Here is a 23,716-nt window from a genome sequence, read left to right on the forward strand (position 1 = left end):
AACAGTCACTTGAGTATAAAAACCCCCTCCTGTTCTAAGTCAGCTGCAGTGGAGGCCAACCTCTTGGGGAAAGACAGTAGTGGAAACGTCTCAGAGATGAGAGAGATGACAGAAAAAATGGAATACAGTGAATTTAAAAGCATATAATAAAAAAATGTTCCTTCTTCTTAGAGCAAGACAATGCAGCCTTGACAATGCTGCCAGCACCTGGTGGAAATTAACCCTTAGGAGACGAGCAGTGGAGGCTGATTTCAATTCAGAGGTTGAGGTCTTTTAACATCAAGCAAACTGTTTTGAACTGCCAACAGCTGACCGGGTATTACCTTTAGGCCAAGTTATGCAATACTTATCAGCTGCTTAGTATGGCTGCAAGTGTGCGGGGTGGAGGTTCTTTACTAAACCAAAGCTCTTTGGTTACATCCTCCGGTCAGTTCTACGCATGTTTTTCTATAATAACAAACATATTCCTTAAATATTATTCTGCTGGTTTAAGAGTATAAGTACTTCACTGCCGTTTTGCTATTTCTATAATTGTCTATGTTGGAAAGAAAAGTATTGCAGAGCCATTACCTGGAAGGGTCCACTGGGGCTGATGTCGAAGAATTCTCTCCTCCAGTCCGGGCCCTGAGGACCAGACTTCGACCACACCACCGTGTCCACAGAGGCAATGCTTCTCACTCTCAGAAGCACATTGAGGGTCCCTGTGAAAAATATGCACGAATTAGATTAGATTAGATTCAATTTTATTGTCATTGCACACACACACAGAACAGATCATTAGAAATTGTTGGTAAACTGTCAATGAGCAAAGACTGAATACTGGGTAAGGTCAGGCTGAGAACAGACTTAAGGTTTACTGTAATCATAAAACGAAACATTTAAACATAATGACTTGTATTGCTCTAAACAAATTGGCTGTGATCAGAGTTTTGGGTGATCAGTTCAGATGCCGCAATCCGAACTGCAACCGGCCTAACAATCATGTGTGTCCATCTCTTTATCAACCACATTAAGATAAGTGACCAGCTAATGACAGCTCCCACTGTACCTACAATTGTTGTCAGTGATAGTTTATAGGCATGGGAGAAACAGAAGGTAGTTGGGTTGTGACCACTGCTTTCATCCCGGAGAAACCACTCCATGTCTTACGGGCCTGCAAGCTCTGTTCAGCCATTGTCATTTGTATAAATTCAACCAACATCACCAAATATATAGCTGCTGTCAGGTTCTCACCATTAAATGACAGAAAGACAACAAAATCTAGGGGACCAAACTCTAAGCAACAAAACACACTACTAGATTTATGTTTGAGCCCCACATACTTCAACTTGCATATACTTCTATCCGCAAAAACATGGCTGTGCTGTGGACAACACCTTATTTTATATAGGAAATGTAAACAAATGTATTGCATAGTGGATATGCTAGGGTGAAGCTCTAAGGTCAGATATTTTATGTGGATGACATTTAGGTGGATATGAAATAAGTGAAGCCCCATGGATGAATGGCAATATGTCTTGAACTCTACATTGACAGTCCAGTGGAAAGTTTTATTTTGCACAATGGAGCAAAAGGACAGCAGCAAGGAGAGAGGAAGAGAGAAAGTCAGACAGGGGTAACGATGGAGAGAGGCTGCAAGAAAATAATAATTCCTTTACTCTCATGATGTTTGGTTTAAATAAAAAATAAAAAATAAAACATTTGTAAGTACTGTGGAAACATGACAGACAAATCAATTGTCCTGAATTCTGAAAAATAAACGAGAGAGAATGACACCATTAGAGCCATAAGGAAGTGATCTAAATAGTCACCCTCTCTCTCTCTCTCTCTCTCTCTCTCTCTCTCTCTCTCTCTCTCTCTTTCTCTCTCTCGGGTCTCTAAGGTTTGAGAGAACCATTCATCTTCCTAACGATCCTCAGCCAGCTCCTAATTGGAACATTAACCAACCACCAGTCTCTTAAACAAATATACAGGCAGGGGGCAGGGTATCCGTGTGTTATATACTGTGTATATACTGTGTATAATACTGTGCAATAATAGTTAAAATAGTTTTTTTCTGTCTGTAAATATAATATTTCAGTTATTGTTGATTTTCTACTGTTTTTTATTGCTTATTTATAATACTTGGTTTTTTTTTAATTTTCACTTTTTATTTTTATCTTGTCTTTCTTCTACTATGTCTCTTGTGTGCACTTTACTGTATGCTGCTGTAAGCCTGCAAATTTCCCCGCTGCGGGGACTAATAAAGGATTATCTTATCTTATCTTATCTTATGTGTGTGCACATACAGTATGAGCGTATGGTCACAAATGTTTGTCATTCTGTTGTGTGTATGTGTATCTTTGTGCTAACATTCTTCAAACTTTTAAATAAGAAGCAGGCTGGCATTAATTAACTTCCTGCTCTGTCACATGAAAGGTGAGACTAAGGAAAGCGTACTCTTAATGGGGGCAAACAGCGAGGTTAAATAAAATGTAGAGGGTATCTATATGTGATGAAGAGAAAGAAGCAAACTGTCAATTCAGATATAAACATTAATCTTAATTACCCTTTGATCATTTATATATTCAACAAGAAAAAGTTTGATGTTTCAGGTTTCCAATGTACATTCACACTGGTTTATTGAAACATCACTGAAGCTAAATTTATCAGTTGAAAGATGTGCTTCAATATAAATCTGTCAGATTTGTCAAAACAAATGGAATTCAGGCTACTTTTTGTTTTGCTATCAACATTGTGGAAAATTCCCTTATTCACTTCTTTGCTGAGAGTTATAAGTCAGCCAAATACCATTTTTGGGCTTCAAAGCTAGTGAGAATTTGTTATTTTTCCCCAATTGCCCAGGACAGCGCCATGCGCAGGCCTACACACACACACACACACACACACACACACACACACACACACACACACACACACACACACACACACACACACACACACACACACACACACACACACACACACACACACACACACACACACACACAATAAACAATTCTAGCCATCTGAGAATAACTACTAATAATCAATGTTGATGCATAATGAATAATGTGTGAATACTATTCCTTGTTTCATAGTAATTTTGGGGTAAAGCCTATATTTAGAAATCAACAAAAACAAAGGCATTTGAATACTGATTTGGACATCTATAACCATCTATAACATCCATACACCATATCTGTTCGAACAATATGAACCTGCAGACAGCAGCCGGTTAGTTAGCTTAGCATAAAGACAGAAAAACCTTGTCATCACTATGAGGTTACATGAAAGCCTCCAGAAAGTCAGTCTGCCTGGCCAAGAAATAGTCCTGCACATATTTTCTCATTAAAACGATATAATAAGTTAATTATTGTTAATTACAGATAGTGGCAGGTTGATTTTCTTACCTTCCGACTTATGCAGTTAAGCTGTTGCAGTTAAGCTGTTTCTTGTCGTTTCCAGGCGTTATGCTAAGCTAGGTTAACTGGCTGCTGGGTTCCTATTGAACAGACCTAGCATATGAGATTTGTCCTGATCGTCTCATCTAACTCTCCGCAAGAAGCAAATACGCTTATTTTCCTAAAATGTCAGACTATGGCTTTAACAGCATGATTATTTTATAAGATTGTCCACTGTTTGGGTCATGCTAAGTGCAGGAACTGGCTGCTGGGTTCCTATTGAACAGACATAGTATATGAGATTTGTCCTGATCGCCTCATCTAACTCTCCGCAAGAAGCAAATACGCTTATTTTCCTAAAATGTCAGACTATGGCTTTAACAGCATGATTATTTTGTAAGATTGTCCACTGTTTGGGTCATGCTAAGTGCAGGAACAAATAGAAGAATGCTTGTGGTAACAATGATGTACTGATATTGCAGCTGGAATAGCCACATAAAAGCGTCACATGCAACTGTTCATCACATTCAATTTGAAAGGACATGGGCAGCACTGTAGTTATATAATGGAGAGGAACACTGGCTAATGCTGGTGTAGCCCACTTTCACCTGTTCAGCCCACTCTCTCACTCTATCTCCACATATCTGAGCCACGTTGTCTCCTTCCTCACTCACCACCCATTTTCTCTTTATCCTCCTATCTCTGTTGCACCCTCACCATCACCAACTACACACACACACACACACACACACACACACACACACACACACACACACACAGGCACGCATACACAAACACACATACGCGACAGAGGGAAGAGGACTCTAATAAGCGGTCTATTGATTGGAGGTAAAGCAGAGTTTGTTGGTAGGAGTGACAGTGAGGCAGAGGAGAAGGCACAGCTTTATCAAGGCTACTGGTCTGTAGAATTGTGATTCGGGAGGACAGCGAAGACACTTACCCACACACACACAAACTCTGCTTACCTGAACTTAAATAAGTCATGTCTTTCCTTTGATAATTAGAAGTAGGCCCACATTGGATCGCTCTACCCTTTGTCCCTCATCTGCACCTAAATCGGGGATGTGTTGGTTAGCCTCAGAGCCAAAACTCTACTAAACTTGCAATATAGTCTGTGTTCTGCCTCGGCCACCAATCACCAACAAGCAAAAGCATGTTATTTAAAGTTCTGAGTAAATAACCAACTCAGGTGCATGAGAAAAGGGACAAATGTAGAATTACTCAAACCTAACTATCCCTCATCTTGCCACACAACAAGCTGATCAGAATGTTTTCCTGAACAGAATCTAAGAAGAAAATAATAAGAATTTAATAAGTGAGTAGGAAGACACTTTTCAAAGATTATGTATCATCAACAAAACTAACTTGTCCCATAAGCACCACATTCCTCTTCCACACAGACCTCTAAATATCCATATCCAACTCCCAAAAGTCTTACTTAATAAAAGTGTAATCCAAAACTGCATACAAGAAGAGTACAACAAATAAAAAAACCCACACTCATTCAACACTCTGAACTGAAAATAATCCAGTGATTCCAAGTAAGCTTGCCAGTGGCACTCTGCAAACCTGAGCTAGTCTAAAATACTACCCAATGCCAAGCAAAACTAATTAAATGTTGTTTATTGTTGCTGCCAGCAAGCCCAAAGAGAAACACATTAAGGTGAACAACACAACACATCACATGGGACGGTCTTTATTTGCACACCTAAAATCCAATAGTCGGAGAGCATTGTGCTCCTTTCCTCATTCTGCAAAAATCCTCAAAAGATACTTTTACGTTTCATATTTACATAACATTATGATTATAAAACAGCTAGCGGACTGTAAATGTGGGTCGGAAAAGAGCAACATTTCAGCAGCATTTCTAAAAAAATCTTAGTGTCAAAGTACCTCAATGGTTTCAACGTATAAAGCCCTTTTAACACTTTACAGTACTTTAACACTATACCGTTGAGTACGTTGAAACTAGCTAGAGTGCTTCAGCATAAAGCACTACCTCTTGCATCCTCTCACTACTTCTGAACATTAACAAGTTGATGGCCTCTCTTGCAGCTCCATGTTCGAGGCCTTTTTTTAACCTCCCTTCTTTGCCTCCCCATGCTTGTTTGCTCGAACTTCCTTTCAGTCTGTCTCTCTATTTCCTACCATCCTGTTTGCTCTCTCTCTCTTCATTAAGCCTCCTTTTTTTCTTTCCAAGGCTGGCCCAACCTCCCCTCACTCTCCCCGTCTCATCTCTCCTCTCACTGACCTCCTCTTATCCTCGTCTTGTCTCTGTTCGTCATTAAGAGCCACACTGTGTCTCCCTTGCAGGAGTGTGAGCTCTGCCAAGGTAAGGCAATTAAAGTGACAACAGATTGGAACAGACTGGGAGAACAACAGAGTAAATTGAGGGAGGGCTTGTAGCAGAGCTGGGCGTGACTGGTAGCAGAATGTACTAATCGTAAGCAAGCACTGTGTGACTGCTGTATTGTCTCATTGTTTTGCTATGAAACAACTACGAGACTTTGAGCAAAATGCACAAGTAAATGCTCTAGCATCCACTGCACATTACACATAAAGTGCTTTAAATTTTAACCTGCAGAAATCTGTTGTAAGAGATGGAGAGTAGTGAGAAGGAGCAAAGAAAATAATCCCAGTCTTCCAATGGTGTCCCAAAGGTAACATAGCCATATACACATCTATCGATCCATTATCTGTAACCACCTATCATATTCAGGGTCATGGGGGGCTGGAGCCAATGAGCATTGTGGGGCGGTACTAACCACTATACTTTGGTGTAGTAAGTAGTAACGCCATACATAGTATGCCATACATATACAGCTGATCCATACATTTAACAAAATAATTTGAAAAGTAATAGGTAACCAGAATTTTGAGGCAGCATTATCTTATTTTTGAACTCTACGGGGGGATAAGTTCATCAAGTGCTTATTGCTAGCATGTTAGCAAACACTTTCCCACATTCAGTAAGACCCCAGTAGAAGGAGTATTCTGTTAGAGACATATTTCTGGCTGTCTGATGTCACTATCAGAATCACTACCGGACTGCTTAAACCTTAAGCAGCACCCCAGGCCCTGCATAGAGCATAGTCTCCGAAAGGCCTGTGGTAGAAAAAAGTCTTCCCCTCTGGAAGGGACCCTGTCTGATCAACGGTCCCCGCCACCGCCTACGAGGTAAAAAAAAGAAACGTCTTTCGGCAGGTTCTACAGCTTGGATGTTACAGCCTCCCATTCAACAGGAAAATCAGAAGATCACCAGTTGTTAGGATGTATCATCTAGGGACTTTGAATATCTATAAATATCCCTGTAATCCATCTAATAGTTGTCCACATATTTTAATCTGAACAACAAAAAATCAACATCATTAAGGTGTTTGAGGAAAAGTCAAGTGACAAAAGACATCCAATCCTCCAGATTGTTGTTGTGATAATACTTGTGATAATACCAAAGCTCTAGCATGGCTAAAAACATTGCCAATTTGAAACGAATGATTGACCTTTTCTATAACATATATGTATCAAAACCTCCAACACATCTTAAACTAAACGTCTTTTCTATCATTCAAACAATCAAGTATACATAATAATTACGTACTCTTATCTGGGTGTGCACACACATGCACAGACAAGCATTGTGCACTTCTTTACACTATAACATCTTTAGGAGTCTGCATGCTTGGGCTATGGACACATAAATCAACATTGTGCATGTGTGTGCGTGCGGATTAAATGTGTGTGTGCCGTCATGTACTTGCAACTTTTACTATGCGTTTGTTTTTGGGAATCCAGGCATGTGTATACAGTATGCATGTGTGTGTTTGTGTGTGTGTTAAAGATTGTGTGCAGGTGTGTAGGCTACAAGATGTATGCATCATAGCTGTGTGACAGAGCATATTATGATGAACAGTTCCCCCAAATGACTGATTGTGTCGTGCCACTGCCATAAATCACACACTCACTGCCCCCTTCCGCCACCTCCACCCACACTAAGGCAGAAGCAGAAACATACAAACAGGACTTTGCTAACACCCCACCTTTTCTGTCTCTCTCTCTCTGTCTCTCTCTCACACACACACCACACACACACACACACACACAACTACAATGTCGTGTCTGACAAGCTATACAAGCGAGGGTCAAACACAGAGTTCAGGTTTTGACAGAAGCCCAGCGATATGAGAATCCTGACAGTATCAAGTGCAAGCATGCTCTCCACTGTATATCCATGTGTGTCATTGTGTTTGTATGGACTCATGTGGTAGATGACAATGTGCACATGTTTCTTTCTGAGAATTATTCTATGCCAAAGTACTCACCCATATGTTTGCCCTTCATGTGGTAGTAGAAAGAGACACAGTATGGGACTCTGCCGGAGCCCTTGGGGCCCCTCACTGAGGTCACATTAAAAAGTGGTGAAAGCAGACGAGCCTTGTCCCCCTGAACACGCGGCCGCGATGCTTCAATGTACATGTAGTACCCTGAAACCAAAAAGACAACACTCTATTATCACGAATGTAACACACAATAAAATGTGATTATGATGTTTTGCAATTGTGGAGTGGTGTATTGTACAATATATACAGAACCACTATGACTACTATACAAAGAACTGAACCTGTACATAAAATGATTCACTTATGATTTCCTCACCTGTCTTGGTTCCACTGCGGTCAGTCTCGGGGCCGGTGTTTGCAGATCGCTTGGGATTCTGCGTCAGGTGATTCTGTCTTGACCAATCAAATATATCACTCCGGTCTTGAGAGAAACCACAAATCCTGTCATCCTCAAAACCACACACATTGTCTGGGATGTGTGTGTGTGTAGAGGAAAAAAGAAAAGAGGAAAATATTTAAAGTCAGGCACCTGACTTTACAAACGACAGGTGACATAATCTATTCTTTTTTTTACCCACTTTTATGGGGAATTGAATGGCGACAAAATAGCTGTATAACAGCCTCTGCAATATGCACTTCAAATGTGAAGATCAGACAGCCAGGCGATTACTGACAAAGTGATAGGCACAATGTAGGAGGCACGGTGTATAATGTGAAACTTTAAGTGGATTTCACATACAGAATTATGCAGATTCTGATGCATGACTCCCACATTCAGGACATTTTAAAGGTAACCATGATTAGGTCAGGCTGTGTCAAATGGGTAAAAGAGAAAAAAAAGTACAACACAAAAAAAACACCGTTAACCAAACGTTTTGCTGTGAAAAAACAAGGAACATTGCCTTGATATATTCTGGAGAACAGAAAACCACAGTGGAGCAGTATCAGGGGAAGAGCTGTTGACCTACTGAACCCTGGTTAACGCTTGAGGTTGTTCCTAGTCCTTTTTGACACTTTTTAGGAAGTAAGAAAAATACTGCCACTACTGCTAACAAAGACATAAAATATAGATTACATAAGAGTTTTACAATTTCTCTAAATGGGGAAGGTTGGGGCTTACATAAATGGGTTAGGGTTTGTATGGGAGGTGTCTGGATCTTGTATGGTGTATCTCATTTTCAAGAAGCATTTGGAGAGATATATGGAGTCTGAGAACATTTTTCCTAAATGAACCTTTTCAGAATGTGAGAGCTGAGACTTGAATATTTGTATTTGCATTGTTCTCACAACAAAGCTTTGATTAAATACAGCTTTTCATTACAAACCTTTTTTCCCCCATCTAGATTTTTGCTGTTTGATATTGCCACATACATAGGAAAGGAAAAATGCATTTCAAGAAAGACATCTGTGATCGAATTGGCATTATATTTGATGCTGACGTGTCTTGTTAAGCTGAATAAAGGGGCTTCTCTTTATGTTGTCGTCCCCTTCATTAGCCCATCAGGAGGACTCAGCCATTATCAGAGACTCACCAAACACAAATGAAAAAAAAAGCAAGCAAGTACAACCACAAGTATCGAAAGCCATCCAAGCTGACAGATTCTGTGAAAGCTTCCTGGAAACTCACACACTCCGCTGCAGATGCATATGGCTCACGCTACCCATGAGGAAGTCCTGTGTGTGCTTCTTTGTTTCAGTGAGCTAATCTATTACTATTCACACCCTGCTCCACTACATGCGCTCCTTTCAATTTGCACTGTTGTTCTCGCAGTCTGTTCCAATCTGCTGTTGTTTTAATTGCCTCACCCTGGCGGAGCCAACTGCCACTCCTGCCAGAAAAATGCAGCGTGTCTCTTAATGAAGAAAATAGACAAGACACAATTGAGTGAAGAAGAGAGAGAGGATGAGAGGACTGGCGAGAGCACGAGTTAGTACAAGAGAGTAAGACAAATAGAGGGGGGGCTAAAGGAGAGAAAAAGGAGGCACATATTTAAGGTGATATATATTGAAGGTAAAATAGTTTTAATATAGTTGCATCAAATATATGCCCTTATACCTTATAACCAATCACATTTGATTAACCAGTCTCATTTCCTCGAATCATGGGCACTCATTGACACAATTTCTAATGTGGACCTTCGCCAAGCCATCCGTTGCATTCTCTCATCCTACTGTAACCGCTCTCTCATCCCTAGCAACAAGATTTAATCAAGGCTAAGACTGGTTCATGACAAACTTTGCCTTGACAAATTTGCGCTGACATTGCTTGCAGCGTACACGCTGTAATTAGCTTGCATAAAAATTCAACGTTCAACACCCTGTCACGAATCAGGTCACAACACTGTGAAATGTAGAAATGTTGAAGAGTAAAGAGTGGTAGATAAGAGAGAGGTCTCACCTGAAGGCCTTGGGTAGGTGTAGGCTGTAAGACAATAATGTTGATACACTCAGATCTACACAATCCACTAATATATGTTTTGTACAATGTACATGGAAATGAAAGATAAGGACTTAAGAATATGTTTGATATAAATGGTTTTAAATAAGACTCACGTTCTGAGTACTGTATGATGCGACTGACGTAGTCCCCAATGCTGTAGGTGGTGATGGGGGCCAGTCGGACCTCGTAGGACAGAGGGATCTCCAGGTCCGATATGGTTTGGGATATCAGCACTCCCTTCTCTGGCTCCTTGCCCTTGAGGTCTATCTGCTTCGACAGCACATTCTGCTTGTTCTGGATTTTTACAGGTGAACAAACACAAAAGCAGGGAACATGCTGACATGTAAAACTGTATACTCACAAATGTGTACAATCTTTAGAAAAAAAGGTAAAACGACAAATACACACAGTACACAAAAAAAGATGATCGCTACCAGAAAGAGCAGAGAATCTGACTGAGACACAGAAACCCAACATGCTGTTGTCAATACTGTCAGGCAAAGCTCCCATCTTTTTTTCATTTCTTTATATCATCATCAACCTCATCTTTACAGCTTTTTGTTTGTATGCTCAGGTATTAAAACTCACACACAAGCTGGGCTTGCTGAGATAATGTAAGTCTAAAGGATGACGTGATAGTTAATGCTGTGGGGCATTTATGTTTTTGCTTGCCCAAATTAAAATTATATTTTTATTTTAGGAAATATTTTTGTTTTTAATAAAAGGAAATGTTATGTTATAAAATGTTGTAAATGTTATACATACGTTATGTTATGATACGTTATCGGACGTACACGGTCCCAATAAATGGCCCCTTGAGTCACTGAAAAAAAATTTTGTGGCCCCTCATCATTTCTACTTGAGTACCCCTGGTCTAAGGATGACGTGATAGTTAATGCTGTGGGGCATTTATGTTTTTGCTTGAATTTGAATGGTCAAGATCATTTATAGCCAATGGTTATTAACAACATTTTACATAGATTTCCAGGCCTCGTCCCCACTCGTATTAAAGATCATATGTTTTCTAGGCAAAAAATACTGTCTGCTCAGTTGTGATTGGAGCATGCCCTAAACCACTGATCGCAGATATTTGTTTTGCGTTGTAGAAGCAATAACAATTTATTTACACACAGCCTATTAAGCAGTATATCATCATATCTATTTACTTTTCAATATTTGTGCAAGTTTCCTTACATTTTCTTACATTAATTGTCAATGGACTTTGGCATAGGTATGGTTCTGGGCGTATAGCCAGCCAACCTCAAGACTTGGATTGTACCCTTCTTGGACTGCATGCATTTCCAATATCATCTTTTATCCAAAGCTACACAGCTGTCAAAAGAATAATTTGCAGCCATCTCTTTTCAGGAAATACCTCAAAGGAAAGCATAGGCTATGGTAGTCTCAATACAGAAATTATGTCTACGGTTATTGTTCAGTGTTATTGCACTCTTAACATTGGACAAGTTGGTCCAGTGTCCATTGTACCACGTAAACTGTGTCATTTCCAGCACTACGTTTAATTGCCCACCAATCCTGCGACACACACTCAATAAATAGTATTGTAATGGTAGAAATTAAAGACCTATTTCTTTCACTGTACAACCCACTGAATTTTAATCCCAAGCGCCTTTGAAATGAATTGAATTGGCTGTGCATTAAAGGAACTAATATAAAAATAAAAATGGTTATGATGTTAATCCAGTCCATTTTCCTAAATGTTGTGTATGAACACCAGATTATTTTACAGAACAGACAGCTAGCTGACCGTGAGGAGATGAAGTTGATTGGATTGAATTGCTTACTGCACCTTTAAGTATTTTCTTTTTTTTTTTACCACTTTTAATAGAGCTATTGGTGTGTTATTCCACCCACGGAGAGAAGGATCCATTAGCTGTGTATCTGCCTCTGATCCCAGCTACTTAAAGACCTGACAGTGAGCTCAATCTAATGCATTAGGTCAGCCACTCCACCATAACACCTCAGTACACCCACAGCATGCCATTATCAGGTAATGCATGCAGCAGTAGTGTGTATGTGTGTGTGGATGTATGTGTGCTTGTCTGTGTATGGTAAATGTCTACAGCACAGACCCCTTACAATAAAAGTTGAATACAAAAGCTGATAGACTTTTTTTTATCTTATGATGCTACTTTTTTGGCCAATATTTAAGTCAACAATTTGTCAGTTACAATTTTGTGGGATAATTATTCAAAAAACAACCAAACAAGTGTATATTTAAAGCTCAAATGTGCATGCTTGAAGGTCTGTGCTTGATACTCAGCTCCTGCAATGAACAGAGTGACAGTCTGGCAGTCCGGTTAGTCATAAAGGAACCGATGCATCCCATCACTCCATATTATTGCTTTAGTACTGTATGCTCTGACATCACCTCAGTGAAATATGCTTTTCCTTCTATCTTTTGACACTCAAGTTGAGGTGTGCTATTCCCATTGGATGTCTACTCATCTCCACAAATTCAAACTCAGCTCGACTCGGCTGATCATTTCTATTGACAAGACCATGGTGACTTCCGCCCAGGCTGCATAGCATTTGGTATGAGTCCAATTATTGTGCGAGTCCCATATGGCAGGCAGCCACAGCCTGATCCATGTAAGTTGTGCTGGGCAACACACTTGGAATCAAATCCTTCCTTCCTCACCAGGCCCTATGCCACTAATGGCCGTTGAATCTTCTTTTTCTCAGTGCCAGTTTGGCCGCTTCCATTATTCAGTTTCTCCAACTTTTCACACTCTCTTGCCAGTCATGGAATATTGACGCCTTGCACAACAGCAGGTACCCTTCAACGCAGGCAAAATGATTCAAACAAGCCAATCCACAAACCAACCAATCCAAACATAAACCACATTTCCTCCCAACAAATATGTCCTCTTCTTGAATTTACGTTAATTGTTCCAAAGAATCCTCCCATCTGCTCGTAAACTACCATTTTCCTTTTCCCAGCAAACTCAACTTTATGTTGCTGCTGTGGGCACAACACTTCTGCAATATGGGGCCTGGCCTGCACATGGGCATATGTTTGCTTGTACTGTAGTTGGAGTAATCTAAAAATGTTTTGTTAATCTAGTATTGTACCAATTTAGATTACTCTGGTTAGCGTCATCAGGTAACTGGGAGTTCAGAGAGAAGAGACTCATTAAAGGACTTAGTGGCATGGTGTTGTATAACACTGCATCTTTCACTGAAAAGGCAACAAAGCAAACTTTTGGTTTAAGAGACCATCACGTCAAGAAAAGGTCACAGGTTTCGATTTCTCCTACAGGAATTGGTCTTGTTGAAGTTTTCTTAAGTAAAGTCCTGGAGCCCTAGCTGCTAAATTGTTATAAGTCCTAATAGTGTTATCAGTTACATGTGTAGTATTAGTGGAAAATGGAGCTTTTGAACAAACAACAATTTTGGTGGAATAGTTTTCACAGCTCACTGTGGATGTTTTCTGTGTATCTGTGATTGAAGGAAAAGGGGTAAGGGAAAAAGCAAAAGAGCTATTTTTGGGACAAAACAAGGCAAGTAATAAGTAAAACGCAAGCTTTCCATACAATCCATGGAGCCTACAGTACATGTGATGACTATTGTGATAACTGGTATATCCAGCAGTGGAAGACATCATCAGATACATTACTTAAGCACCATTGCAACGATGTACAACAAGTCCATTACAAGTAAATGAGAAAAGTGAAGGAATATGAAACAAAATATACTTCTGCATCAGAATGTCCCATGAGTGATTAATCATGTGTATTACATTACTAGATTGTTAATGTTTATTCAACTACGTGTAGGCAGCATTTTGCTGCTGCTCCCTCAAGGGGAGTTAGTTTTAAAGACTGTGACACCCACCCACCCACACACCCACACACACATACATACATAATGGATGTACTCAGGTAAAGTACAAGTACCTAAAAAAAGACTTAAGTACAGCTGTTGAGTAAATCTAAGGATTTACTGTGCACCACTTGATAAATAACATCACTCCTGCTGGAATCAACTTTGCATCAACCCCATTATGAAAAAGAGAGAATGGCTATTTGTATCAAAAGCAAAAAGTCTGTTGAAGAAGGCCGAGTGGACCGTACTGGATGATGCAACTGACGTAGTCCCCAGTGCTGTTGGTGGAGGTATTAATCCTATTTGATTAATACAGAACTACTACCAGGTTGTCATTTTGGAGGTTTTGAGTGCCTCATTCATTGATTAAGTTCTTTGCATTGTATAGCCCTTTTTTGTTGACATATACACTAATACTGAATGCTTCCATTGTATCTGCACTCTAAGAGATATGCTCAGACTTTTGCTAAGTTTCCACCTTAACTGGCTACATAAACTCTATCCCACTATCATACGATGTATAATATTTAGTATTGTAGCAGATACATTATAAAATGTATTTTGCCCTTTTAACACCCATTTATGGTCACATTTATCCATACAAACATTTACACACTGCTTGTACAGCGTATGCATAATTATGTGAAATATAGCAGAAAAGAAGAGCTATCCTCATGTAATATGCATAGAGTGTGTGTTAGCAGAGAGAGACGAGTTATTATTGCTGAGGAGTCAGAGCTTTAGAAGTAAGAAGAATGTGCTTCTTCATCAGTGGATAGGTTCTGCGTACACACACACACACACACACACACACACACACACACACACACACACACACACACACACACACACACACACACACACACACACACACACACGTGCACACACGTGCACACACTTGCTTTTGGTCCTGGTTACAGTGTTTGGGATATAATTAATAAATTAACTAGACTAAAAGCATACACAAACATACATGTACAGTTTGGGAACCCCCAAAAAAACTGGATAATGAAGTGCTGAAGTATGACTCAGAGGAATTCAGCTGCTCCCACTGCAGGTAAAAGACTCCTTCTCCCTGCCTCTGTCTGCTTCCCTCACTAGGTCTGTGGACAACATGTGTGTGTGTACATGTGTGTTTGTGTGACTAAGTGACAGGGGAAGGCACGGTAGAGAAAGATATATAGTGTGCAGAGAAGGACTAACAGAAGGAGACAGTCAAAAGTGACCGGAGTGAGTGAGTGACATCATTTAAGAGGCAGAGAGGTGTTTGATTTGATAGACTGATATGGAAGTCCATATGCCCCTCTTGATACGTGTGTGTGTGTGTGTGTGTGTGTGTGTGTGTGTGTGTGTGTGTGTGTGTGTGTGTGTGTGTGTGTGTGTGTGTGTGTGTGTGTGTGTGTGTGTGTGTGTGTGTGTGTGTGTGTGTGTGTGTGTGTGTGTGTGTGTGTGTGTGTGTGTGTGTGTACGGATCTGTGCCACACGCTTTCAAGAAATTCAGCCAGACAGTGTTTACAGCTGTGTCTCCGTCAGGCTGTCAACAAAGAGACACCAAAACAATGAATGTGTGAAAGAAGGAGGGTGAGAGCGAAAAAGCAGCCATGAGATAGAAACTTAGAGACACAGAGTGTTGAGTGTGTGCGTGAAATTTGGACTGACAGCGTGTGAGCAGGCAGCCTCTTAAAACACTCAGGAGGGTGAGGTTAAATTTTCTATTATCCTCTGTTAATAGATCTTTTAGGACTGATCCAGCAGTTCACTGATTTTGGGTGTGTGTACCTGAACAAGTCATGTGTGCTCTGTGTACGTTCGAGTGTCTGTGCTTGCATAAGCCTATAGGCTCTCTTTGTGGCCTTGTGTGTGAATAAACACGTATATATGCATAGTGGGGTTGGATATATACATAAATTATTCATACATTTGATTTAATGTACAACTCTAATTCATCATGGATATTTTTTAATTTCTCATATATATGATAATTGGGATGTGTATTTGCACAGGAGTGTTTGTGTGACTGTGTCTCAGTACAGAAAGAAACCTGGTGTTCAGATCTTTAGTCAAGACCTGAAGCCAGGTCAGCTGCCTGTCACACTACTTCAGTGATATACTAAATACACAACTCCATAGCTGTAGGCAGACGAGCGGTCGATAAAGTGACGAGGTGGAAAGATTGAGAGATTGGAGGAGAAAGGTGTGCAAAAGCAATAAGGACGGCACATGACAAAAGAAGAATAATACGAACTGAAGAAGCAGTAAGACATTTTGGATTAAAAGAAACACAAATGCAAACTGTGTGTATATTGTGCCATGGTAGTTCTCTGATATGAGTGTCTCTGCAGTATATACGTACATAATGTGTACGCTATGGTAAATGCTGTGTGTGCGCGTAATGTTTATAATCGTTCATTTCAAAGGCAGTATATTGTAACAGACCACATACTAAACAAACAGAACCTTTTCCTTATTGTAAACATCAGATTTGAAAGAATGAAAAGATCAGCAACCTCTGATACATTTTTTTTGAAAGCATTCACCAAGGCCACAATCTGGGCATCAATTACTCATAAAATGATGATGTAAAATCTTTTTTTATACATATAATTGTTAAATAAATTCTGAAGGGGTCATTAAACAAACACGCTCAGACAGTTCACAAGGTGAATTTTAGAATTGGTGAGATTCTATGCAAAGTGAAAGGAAAGATGTGATTAGGTGCAAATTTGCCCAGCAAGGCTCGAAGGAAGCATAGATGCAAAAATAGATTGTGCTTATCCCAGGGCTTTATGAATCTGCTTCATAACTGTACAGAGTCATGAGAAAAATAACAGAGAGAACCGGATTGTCTGATGAGTTAGGGGTTCAGTCACAGGCTGAGCTGAACTCAAACACACATAAACACACTCTCAGACACAGTGCACAGTGCATTCTTTACTAGCCAGCTATCATTTGTACAGTTGGTATTCTGGCTGTTTGGGGGGGATCAACAAGGACTGCACAAACAGCCTGGCGGTCAAATCCTCACAAATGATGTGAGGCGAAAATTCTGGCAGGCACTCATACCTTCCTTCCAAACTTTGTCCATAAACCCATATCAGATTTATTTTCGACTACTGCACACTTTTTCACTTTCAAACTGCTGTCGTTTTTGAACTGATACATTGAAGCAAACTGGTCCAGGTTTTGTGTTTGGACAGGTTTAAAATGTCCTCTTCCCTAGATACAACCTTCATTTTGTCTAGGGAAGGCTGTGCATCGATTGTATATATAGAAGTGCAATGGATTCATAAATAAAGTGCGACTCTGATAACAGACAATTTCCTCTGACAGGGCGCCTATGGTATGTAAAGAATAGGGTGAGAAATGAGCAATAAAAAGCATGTAAATCTGTCTCTTTTGTTGCAAAAAGGTAAAATCATCACATGCTAATTATCTCTCATGAATCAAAGAACTCATTTAAGAAACCATAGGGATGGATGGGTGAAGAATAGGGGTGTTAGGACAGCTTGATGAAACAAAGAGGGCCTGCCAACGTTGTTAATTCCTACACAGGGAAACCCCCTGCAGGGAAAACAAAACTTAATGAAGAAGTGTAAATGGGGATCTCACAGCCTGGCAATAAGTCATGGAGCAAATCATGTCCGTCACATATACACACAAAGACACACAGAAATGGACATACACGCTACACATAAGTAAATTTAAATGCATTAGAGGCCATCATATATATATATATATATATATATATATATATATATATATATATATATATATATATACCAACCACATTAGGAAAAAAATGCTTTTTCCCCCAAAAACATTAGGGAAAAAAGCAAATGGACACACTTTATGCATTGAGCAATAGTCATATTATAATGAAGAGCACTGCTCTACATGAACTGATCTGTCTCTTTTATTCCCCTCTGTGTCTGCATGTCTCCCCCGAGACCCCGCTACATCATTTTGTATGTGCTAAAAAGATTGCGTCAAGGCGTTAAGAGGATGAGCTGGAGAGAGTGTTGCAGAAATAGATGGGTTGTGAAATTGTGATGGTATTACATTTGAATGTTCTTCATACTCTATTTAATAGTTGAGAGGACCATTGAGATTCACTGTTTTTCTTTAATTTTAATCTTATTTCTCACTTCCCCCTCCTTTCAATCAAATCCTTGCTCACTCTCACAATTTGCTTTTCCTTTCGATTTCATTCTTTTAATTTGAATTTTAACCGCTCAAATGCATTCATAAACATATGCAGGTAAAAACCTTGAAATTAAATAAAAGTTTAACAACATTAAAGAAGACTTAAACTGCCATTTAATGCAATTCATTATTTTAACACTGTCAGCATAACAACTCGCAGCGGCTATTTATTAGCACTATTTCAGTTGCCACGGTTCACCCAACATTAAATGCCATTAGGTCTGCACTTATAACACAATAGCTCAGTGTTGGAAAAACTGAAAGGGCCTAGGGAAAGCGAGAGAGAGAGACGAGCACAAGTGGAAGCAAGAAATACTGAGAGAGGGCAAAGAGAGAGGAAGAAATTGGAAAAATTATGTGTGTAAAAGATATTGGACAAAAGGACAGGGAATAAGAGAGAGGTAGAGCGAAAGTTTACAGAGAGCTGAGGCATGCAATCAAATGTGCATCTTAGGAAGGCCAGTGCTCATTTTCTGTCTTACTTAATGAGGTAAGCAGCCAAGTCTTAAAGTAGGAGGGGAATTAGCTATTCATCCGCACAAAAGCAAGCTGGCAGACCCTACATTCCCTCTGTTTCAGTCTCTCACGCACGCACCAACGCATGCACACACACACACACACACACACACACACACACACACACACACACACACACACACACACACACACACACACACACACACACACACACACACACACACACACCCCAAGCCAGTTGTGTATAATTCACTATTATCCTTCCTGTCTTCTGACTCAAGGCCAGTAATCTATGAATAGATGTTTGAAACAAAATAAGAGGCTGGCCTGAGGTTGCTCTCCTACTGTGGACAAAGGTTTCCAACATCATTCAGGGACGGTGGGTTTGGTTGGTGAAAGCACTAAAGCCTTAGGTTTTCTAGGAGATACTTCAAGTCACTTCAATGTTATGTCAATCATTTGAGGATAAAACATGAAAATACTCTTAACTGTCTCTGGACTTACTTCTGGCTAAAATGGGAGATGTTGGCAGTGGAGGCTGGGTCTTGTTAGGTTGTGGTTACAACTCAGTGAACACATCGTTGTCTGTCTGGCACTCAAAGCAAATATCATGGAGTGAGAGCAAAGTGATCGTAGTGGAAAGTTATATATGAGGGTTAGGCATTGTAACCTTGGTTATGTGAACAAAGATGCACCCCCCATTTTTGGAGCTGGCCTTTCATATTCACATCTCTGGGCGCTGGAAAGAGGAAGATGGAGTCCGTGTTTGATAGGACTGAGTAATGAGAGCTGAAGGAGATGGCTACTCGTGAAAAGGAGCTTACAAGAAGACTGGAGACAGTATAAGATGTAAGAAGGAGGGAAAACAAGGTCCCTAAGGCTGATTTAAAATAAATCTGAGAATTTACCAGTATTTTTTTCTTGTATTGTGATAATTGGATAAACAAAATTGAAAAATCTAAGTGAAAATGAGATTATAACAATAGAAAATGCAATGTAAATATTCTCTTTCTGTTTTCTTTCTTTACTCTTTAGTGCATACTAAGGGTTTGTGCTTGCTTTCTATCCACTTTTTTTTATTAAAAACATTTTGAGATGTGCTCACTGCAAGAGGACTATGTTTACTATGAACAGCGTATGGAAAAACCCATATTTTTCATGCATGCGAACATGAAATCTGGATGGGAATTGCATAAGAAAGATCTGGGGTTTTTTTCAATAAACTGGGTTATCTTTTAGTAAAAACAGGTAAAAAACCAAAACTCTGAGCCGCACATATGGAGAGTAGAGGAAATGAGAGGAGAGGAGAGGAGAGGAGAGGAGAGGAGAGGAGAGGCTGTGACATTGTTGTAATTCAGTGCAGGTCTCCATTGATTGACTTCACACGCCTGACACTCCCCAAGCTCATAAAGCCCCATGTTTACTTAGCATACACACTTCTACCTGCCTGTTCATATCAAGTACAGTACATGGAAGTGTGTATGCAATATGCCTTTGTGCATGTGTACCTTGCTGGGGGTGTGGGATGTATTCTTCCAGGTAATTGTGCAGTATGACCATACCTTTCGGACATTCACCCAGTAGCCTATGATACGATCCGTGGCCTCAGGATCTTTCTGTGTCCACTGCAGGTTGTAGGAAAAGTTGTTTCCTTTGAGAATTCGCACTGGATTCGGTGTGTCGAAGTAGAACTCAGCATTGTAAGGTTGTGCTGTAGGATGGGGGGAGGAGAGAGAGAGCAAAATGTCACTGGTTAGTGATACAGAATGAGAGATAACTGATTGTGTTAAATATGACTATAAGATTAATGTGTGGATTGATATAGAGGAATGCTTTTTCACAAAAATACATTACAAAGCATAGTTTCAAGTTTGTTCCCTCACCAGTGACATAAAATGTGCATGTCGATGTCCCTGCACTATTGCTGACTTGGCACTCATAAGAGCCATTGTTGGTGGGTTCCAGCTTAAACTTCAGCTCCGGCGTCTCCTTCAGGTCTGGCATGGGCATGCGGATGACGTCGCCGTTACGGAACCAGCGGATGTCTATTAGGCGTGGCGGGTTCGACCGCAGGACGGTACACCTCAGGGTCACCATCTGGTAGTTCCTTGAACGCGCATCCTGGAAGACTGGGTCCAGAATGGGAGGATCTGCGGACACAACAGATTTGACCTTAAGTCCAATTTCAAATATTTGTTAGTTTAAGTTTTTAGAAATTGTTTAGCCCTCCATATCAATTCATATAATGTTATGATGTGCAGAAGCAAAATCACATCAATTGTAACTGGTTTGAACTCATAATCTATTTTGTACTTTAAGACCACTATACCTTTTATCCCATGCTTATATACACTGACTGTACAAAATATTTTGGACATCTTCTTTGTGGTTAAGCATAGTGATGAGGTGTATCCATGTAAAACCCATTAACCCCAATTGTTTTTCATTTTAAATTCAATTTTCATCATAAAGGAGGAGATGGAGATACACTGAAGCAGAACAATATGAGAAGGAGAATTCAGCTTAGAGATGTGGAAAATGCAAATAAGGACTGCAATGGTACACACGACCATCCATGTCTAATTTTGCCTGCAATCTCTTTTTGTTCTCTGCAGCGTACATTTCTTCACAGCATCAGAAAACATTAGTTTTGACAAATAATCTGACACAGAGCAACTGTTAGTGCCACGAGGGATGAGGCATTTCTACGAGGCACAGTCCCATCCCTGCTGCTAACCCATCCTAAGCAGCTGTAATTAACCTGTCAGCAGCGATGTGTGGCTCTGCGGTTAATGACTGACTAGCTGTTGTTGCCCCGGGGTCAGCCAGGACACAAGACAGCCAAATGACTCTGCCACAAATCACCAGCCAGCTAGTTCACCCCCGGCTAATCACGTAGATAATAGACAAGATGCTAATGGTGGTATTGCCGTACTAACAGTGATGAGATTGGGTGTTAAGGCCCCTTGAGGTGAGGCAGTACGACTAGGGTCCCTTATGAATCAAGTTTATCAGACACAGATGTGTAATTACAGTCTAATCTGTGTTATGCCTGTAATTTAGATGGACAGGCCCACGGATGAGCTACAATCAGGAGGAGAGAAAGATAACATAAGGAGCAGAGGAGAGCACTGAAATTGAGTGACTGGATTTTAACCATCCCAGGAGTAATGAAAGTAAAAGACAGAAAGACATTCAAATATGGACAAAATTGTTTCATGTTTAAATCACACATAACATAGACTACCCATTGTTGACATCTTTAAACATACATTTTAATCTTACATTTTTTAATTTTTGTTAGAACATTTTATTACAATGAATAAATAAATAGCTAAATATTTGATTGCATTTTTTTATTTAATTTTGTCCCATATGCATCTCAGCTTTTTTTTCCACATTGGTCTAAAATTATTTTACTGTTTAAATTTGTGTTTTCTTATCAGCTTGTTACTCTTTGAAGCCTTTGAATTGCACTACACTATATAACAGACACTTTACAGATATATTTTAATTGACTGACCATCATCCTTCTGTTTTTCTACTTATTCTTCAATCTTTTAGAATAAAACAATAACACTCTTTGGCCACATTTTTACATAGATAAAGTTACAACTGTAACTCATAACATACTACAGACATTAAATCTTCTTTTGACACCTAAAGTTAATTTTTTCTCTCTTTGAGTAAGCTTTTTTATTATTATTATTTTTTGCAATAGGTACAGGTATACACTGCCAAACCAAATCCTTGTTTGAATTCATGGTTTACCATTCTGTGCCTGCACTCCAGTCAGAGAATCATGAGTAAGCACCTGCATGCTGAAAAGACTGGAAACCACCAGAACATTTGACTTCACAGCTTCTGTGTTGTTTTAGTCTAGACTCGAAACATGTGGATATAACTTTCTTTATTTGTAGAATGTAAATTGCCATTTACTCCTGTGTGTCCAGTCATTATTATGTCTTCTGACCTCTTGAAATGACTGTGTTGCCTACACTTCCTGCACCCACAATAGAATCATGTGATGGAGCTGAGGAATGGGTGAGGGGTCAAAGGTCCCATTGCAATCCAATGGACTGATTAGTGTATGGTCACAAACCCTGCTCCTGCTTGTAGACACACATATGCATACTGATGTTTATCTGACTTTGGAAACAGGTGTCAAGCGTAAAGAGAAGCAGGAAAAACTGTGGAGCGATGGTGATAGAAGTAGGGAGGAGGGACAGAAAGAGGTGTTTTGTGAGCTGGTTTGTGAGCAGCTTATAAATCATTCACTCATTCATTGTTGTTCATTTCAACAATTAAGGAAGTTTCTTAGCAGTAGGTTTCACTTTCTCAAGTTGCTACTTCAATTTCTAACCCAACTTTTAAAATTCGCTGGAGCATTGTTTTTGCATTTATTTGCTACTCGTTTGGGACCCACAGCACCGCACTGCAATGTTTCATAGTCAGAAGACCATAATCCATGTAAACACAACATCACTATCTGTCTTATCGAATGCAAAATGGATTCCATCCAGGAATGCAACACTGACCAAGCCAAACATTTAGAGTATACAAAGAGGAAATCAATTTACATGAGACTGAGAGAGGGACGAGGTGGATGGGGGAGTAAGGTGGGATGAAGGGAGAGAAAACAGCTCTTAAAGAAGAAGACAATGAGGAAGACAAATGATAGGGAAAGTGTGATGTGAAAGTGAGAGAAGCCGATGATTGAGCACGAGAGCTGGGGAGAGAATGAGAGAATGCAGGATGCAGAAAGGCAATGACAAGACAGAGAGAGGTCCTCTCTCATGGCCAGAAGTTTGCTGATTGATGATGATGAGAATGGCAATAAGGAAGAACAGCTACCTCCCTTGGAGGGAAAGTAGGCAAATAAAGAAGGGATACAAGGCGAAAAGAGGAAGTGGTGAGGCAATAGCGGCAAGAATCTGCATATCCTCTTAATGATGTCTGCCATAAAAAATGATGGCATCCTTCCCTCACATCGATCAACAATGCTA

The 23,716-nt window shown here is 39.9% G+C and overlaps 1 protein-coding gene across 3 annotated transcripts in view; it reads right to left on the bottom strand.

Annotated features, from left to right (window-relative positions):
- The window catches only part of LOC129107070 (MAM domain-containing glycosylphosphatidylinositol anchor protein 1), a 179,557-nt gene that overhangs the window by 21,449 nt on the left and 134,392 nt on the right, over nucleotides 1-23,716 (bottom strand). For all 3 annotated transcript variants that reach the window (XM_054618452.1, XM_054618436.1, XM_054618444.1), the window contains exons 10-16: nucleotides 20,594-20,860; nucleotides 20,273-20,421; nucleotides 10,295-10,475; nucleotides 10,140-10,163; nucleotides 8,058-8,210; nucleotides 7,724-7,885; nucleotides 571-701 (exon numbers count right to left, since the gene is read on the bottom strand). In XM_054618452.1, the coding sequence (XP_054474427.1) occupies nucleotides 571-701; nucleotides 7,724-7,885; nucleotides 8,058-8,210; nucleotides 10,140-10,163; nucleotides 10,295-10,475; nucleotides 20,273-20,421; nucleotides 20,594-20,860 (1,067 nt within the window). The remainder of the gene's footprint in view (nucleotides 1-570; nucleotides 702-7,723; nucleotides 7,886-8,057; nucleotides 8,211-10,139; nucleotides 10,164-10,294; nucleotides 10,476-20,272; nucleotides 20,422-20,593; nucleotides 20,861-23,716) is intronic.

This window comes from Anoplopoma fimbria, chromosome 2 (assembly GCF_027596085.1).
Source record: "Anoplopoma fimbria isolate UVic2021 breed Golden Eagle Sablefish chromosome 2, Afim_UVic_2022, whole genome shotgun sequence".
Classification (NCBI taxonomy): domain Eukaryota; kingdom Metazoa; phylum Chordata; class Actinopteri; order Perciformes; family Anoplopomatidae; genus Anoplopoma; species Anoplopoma fimbria.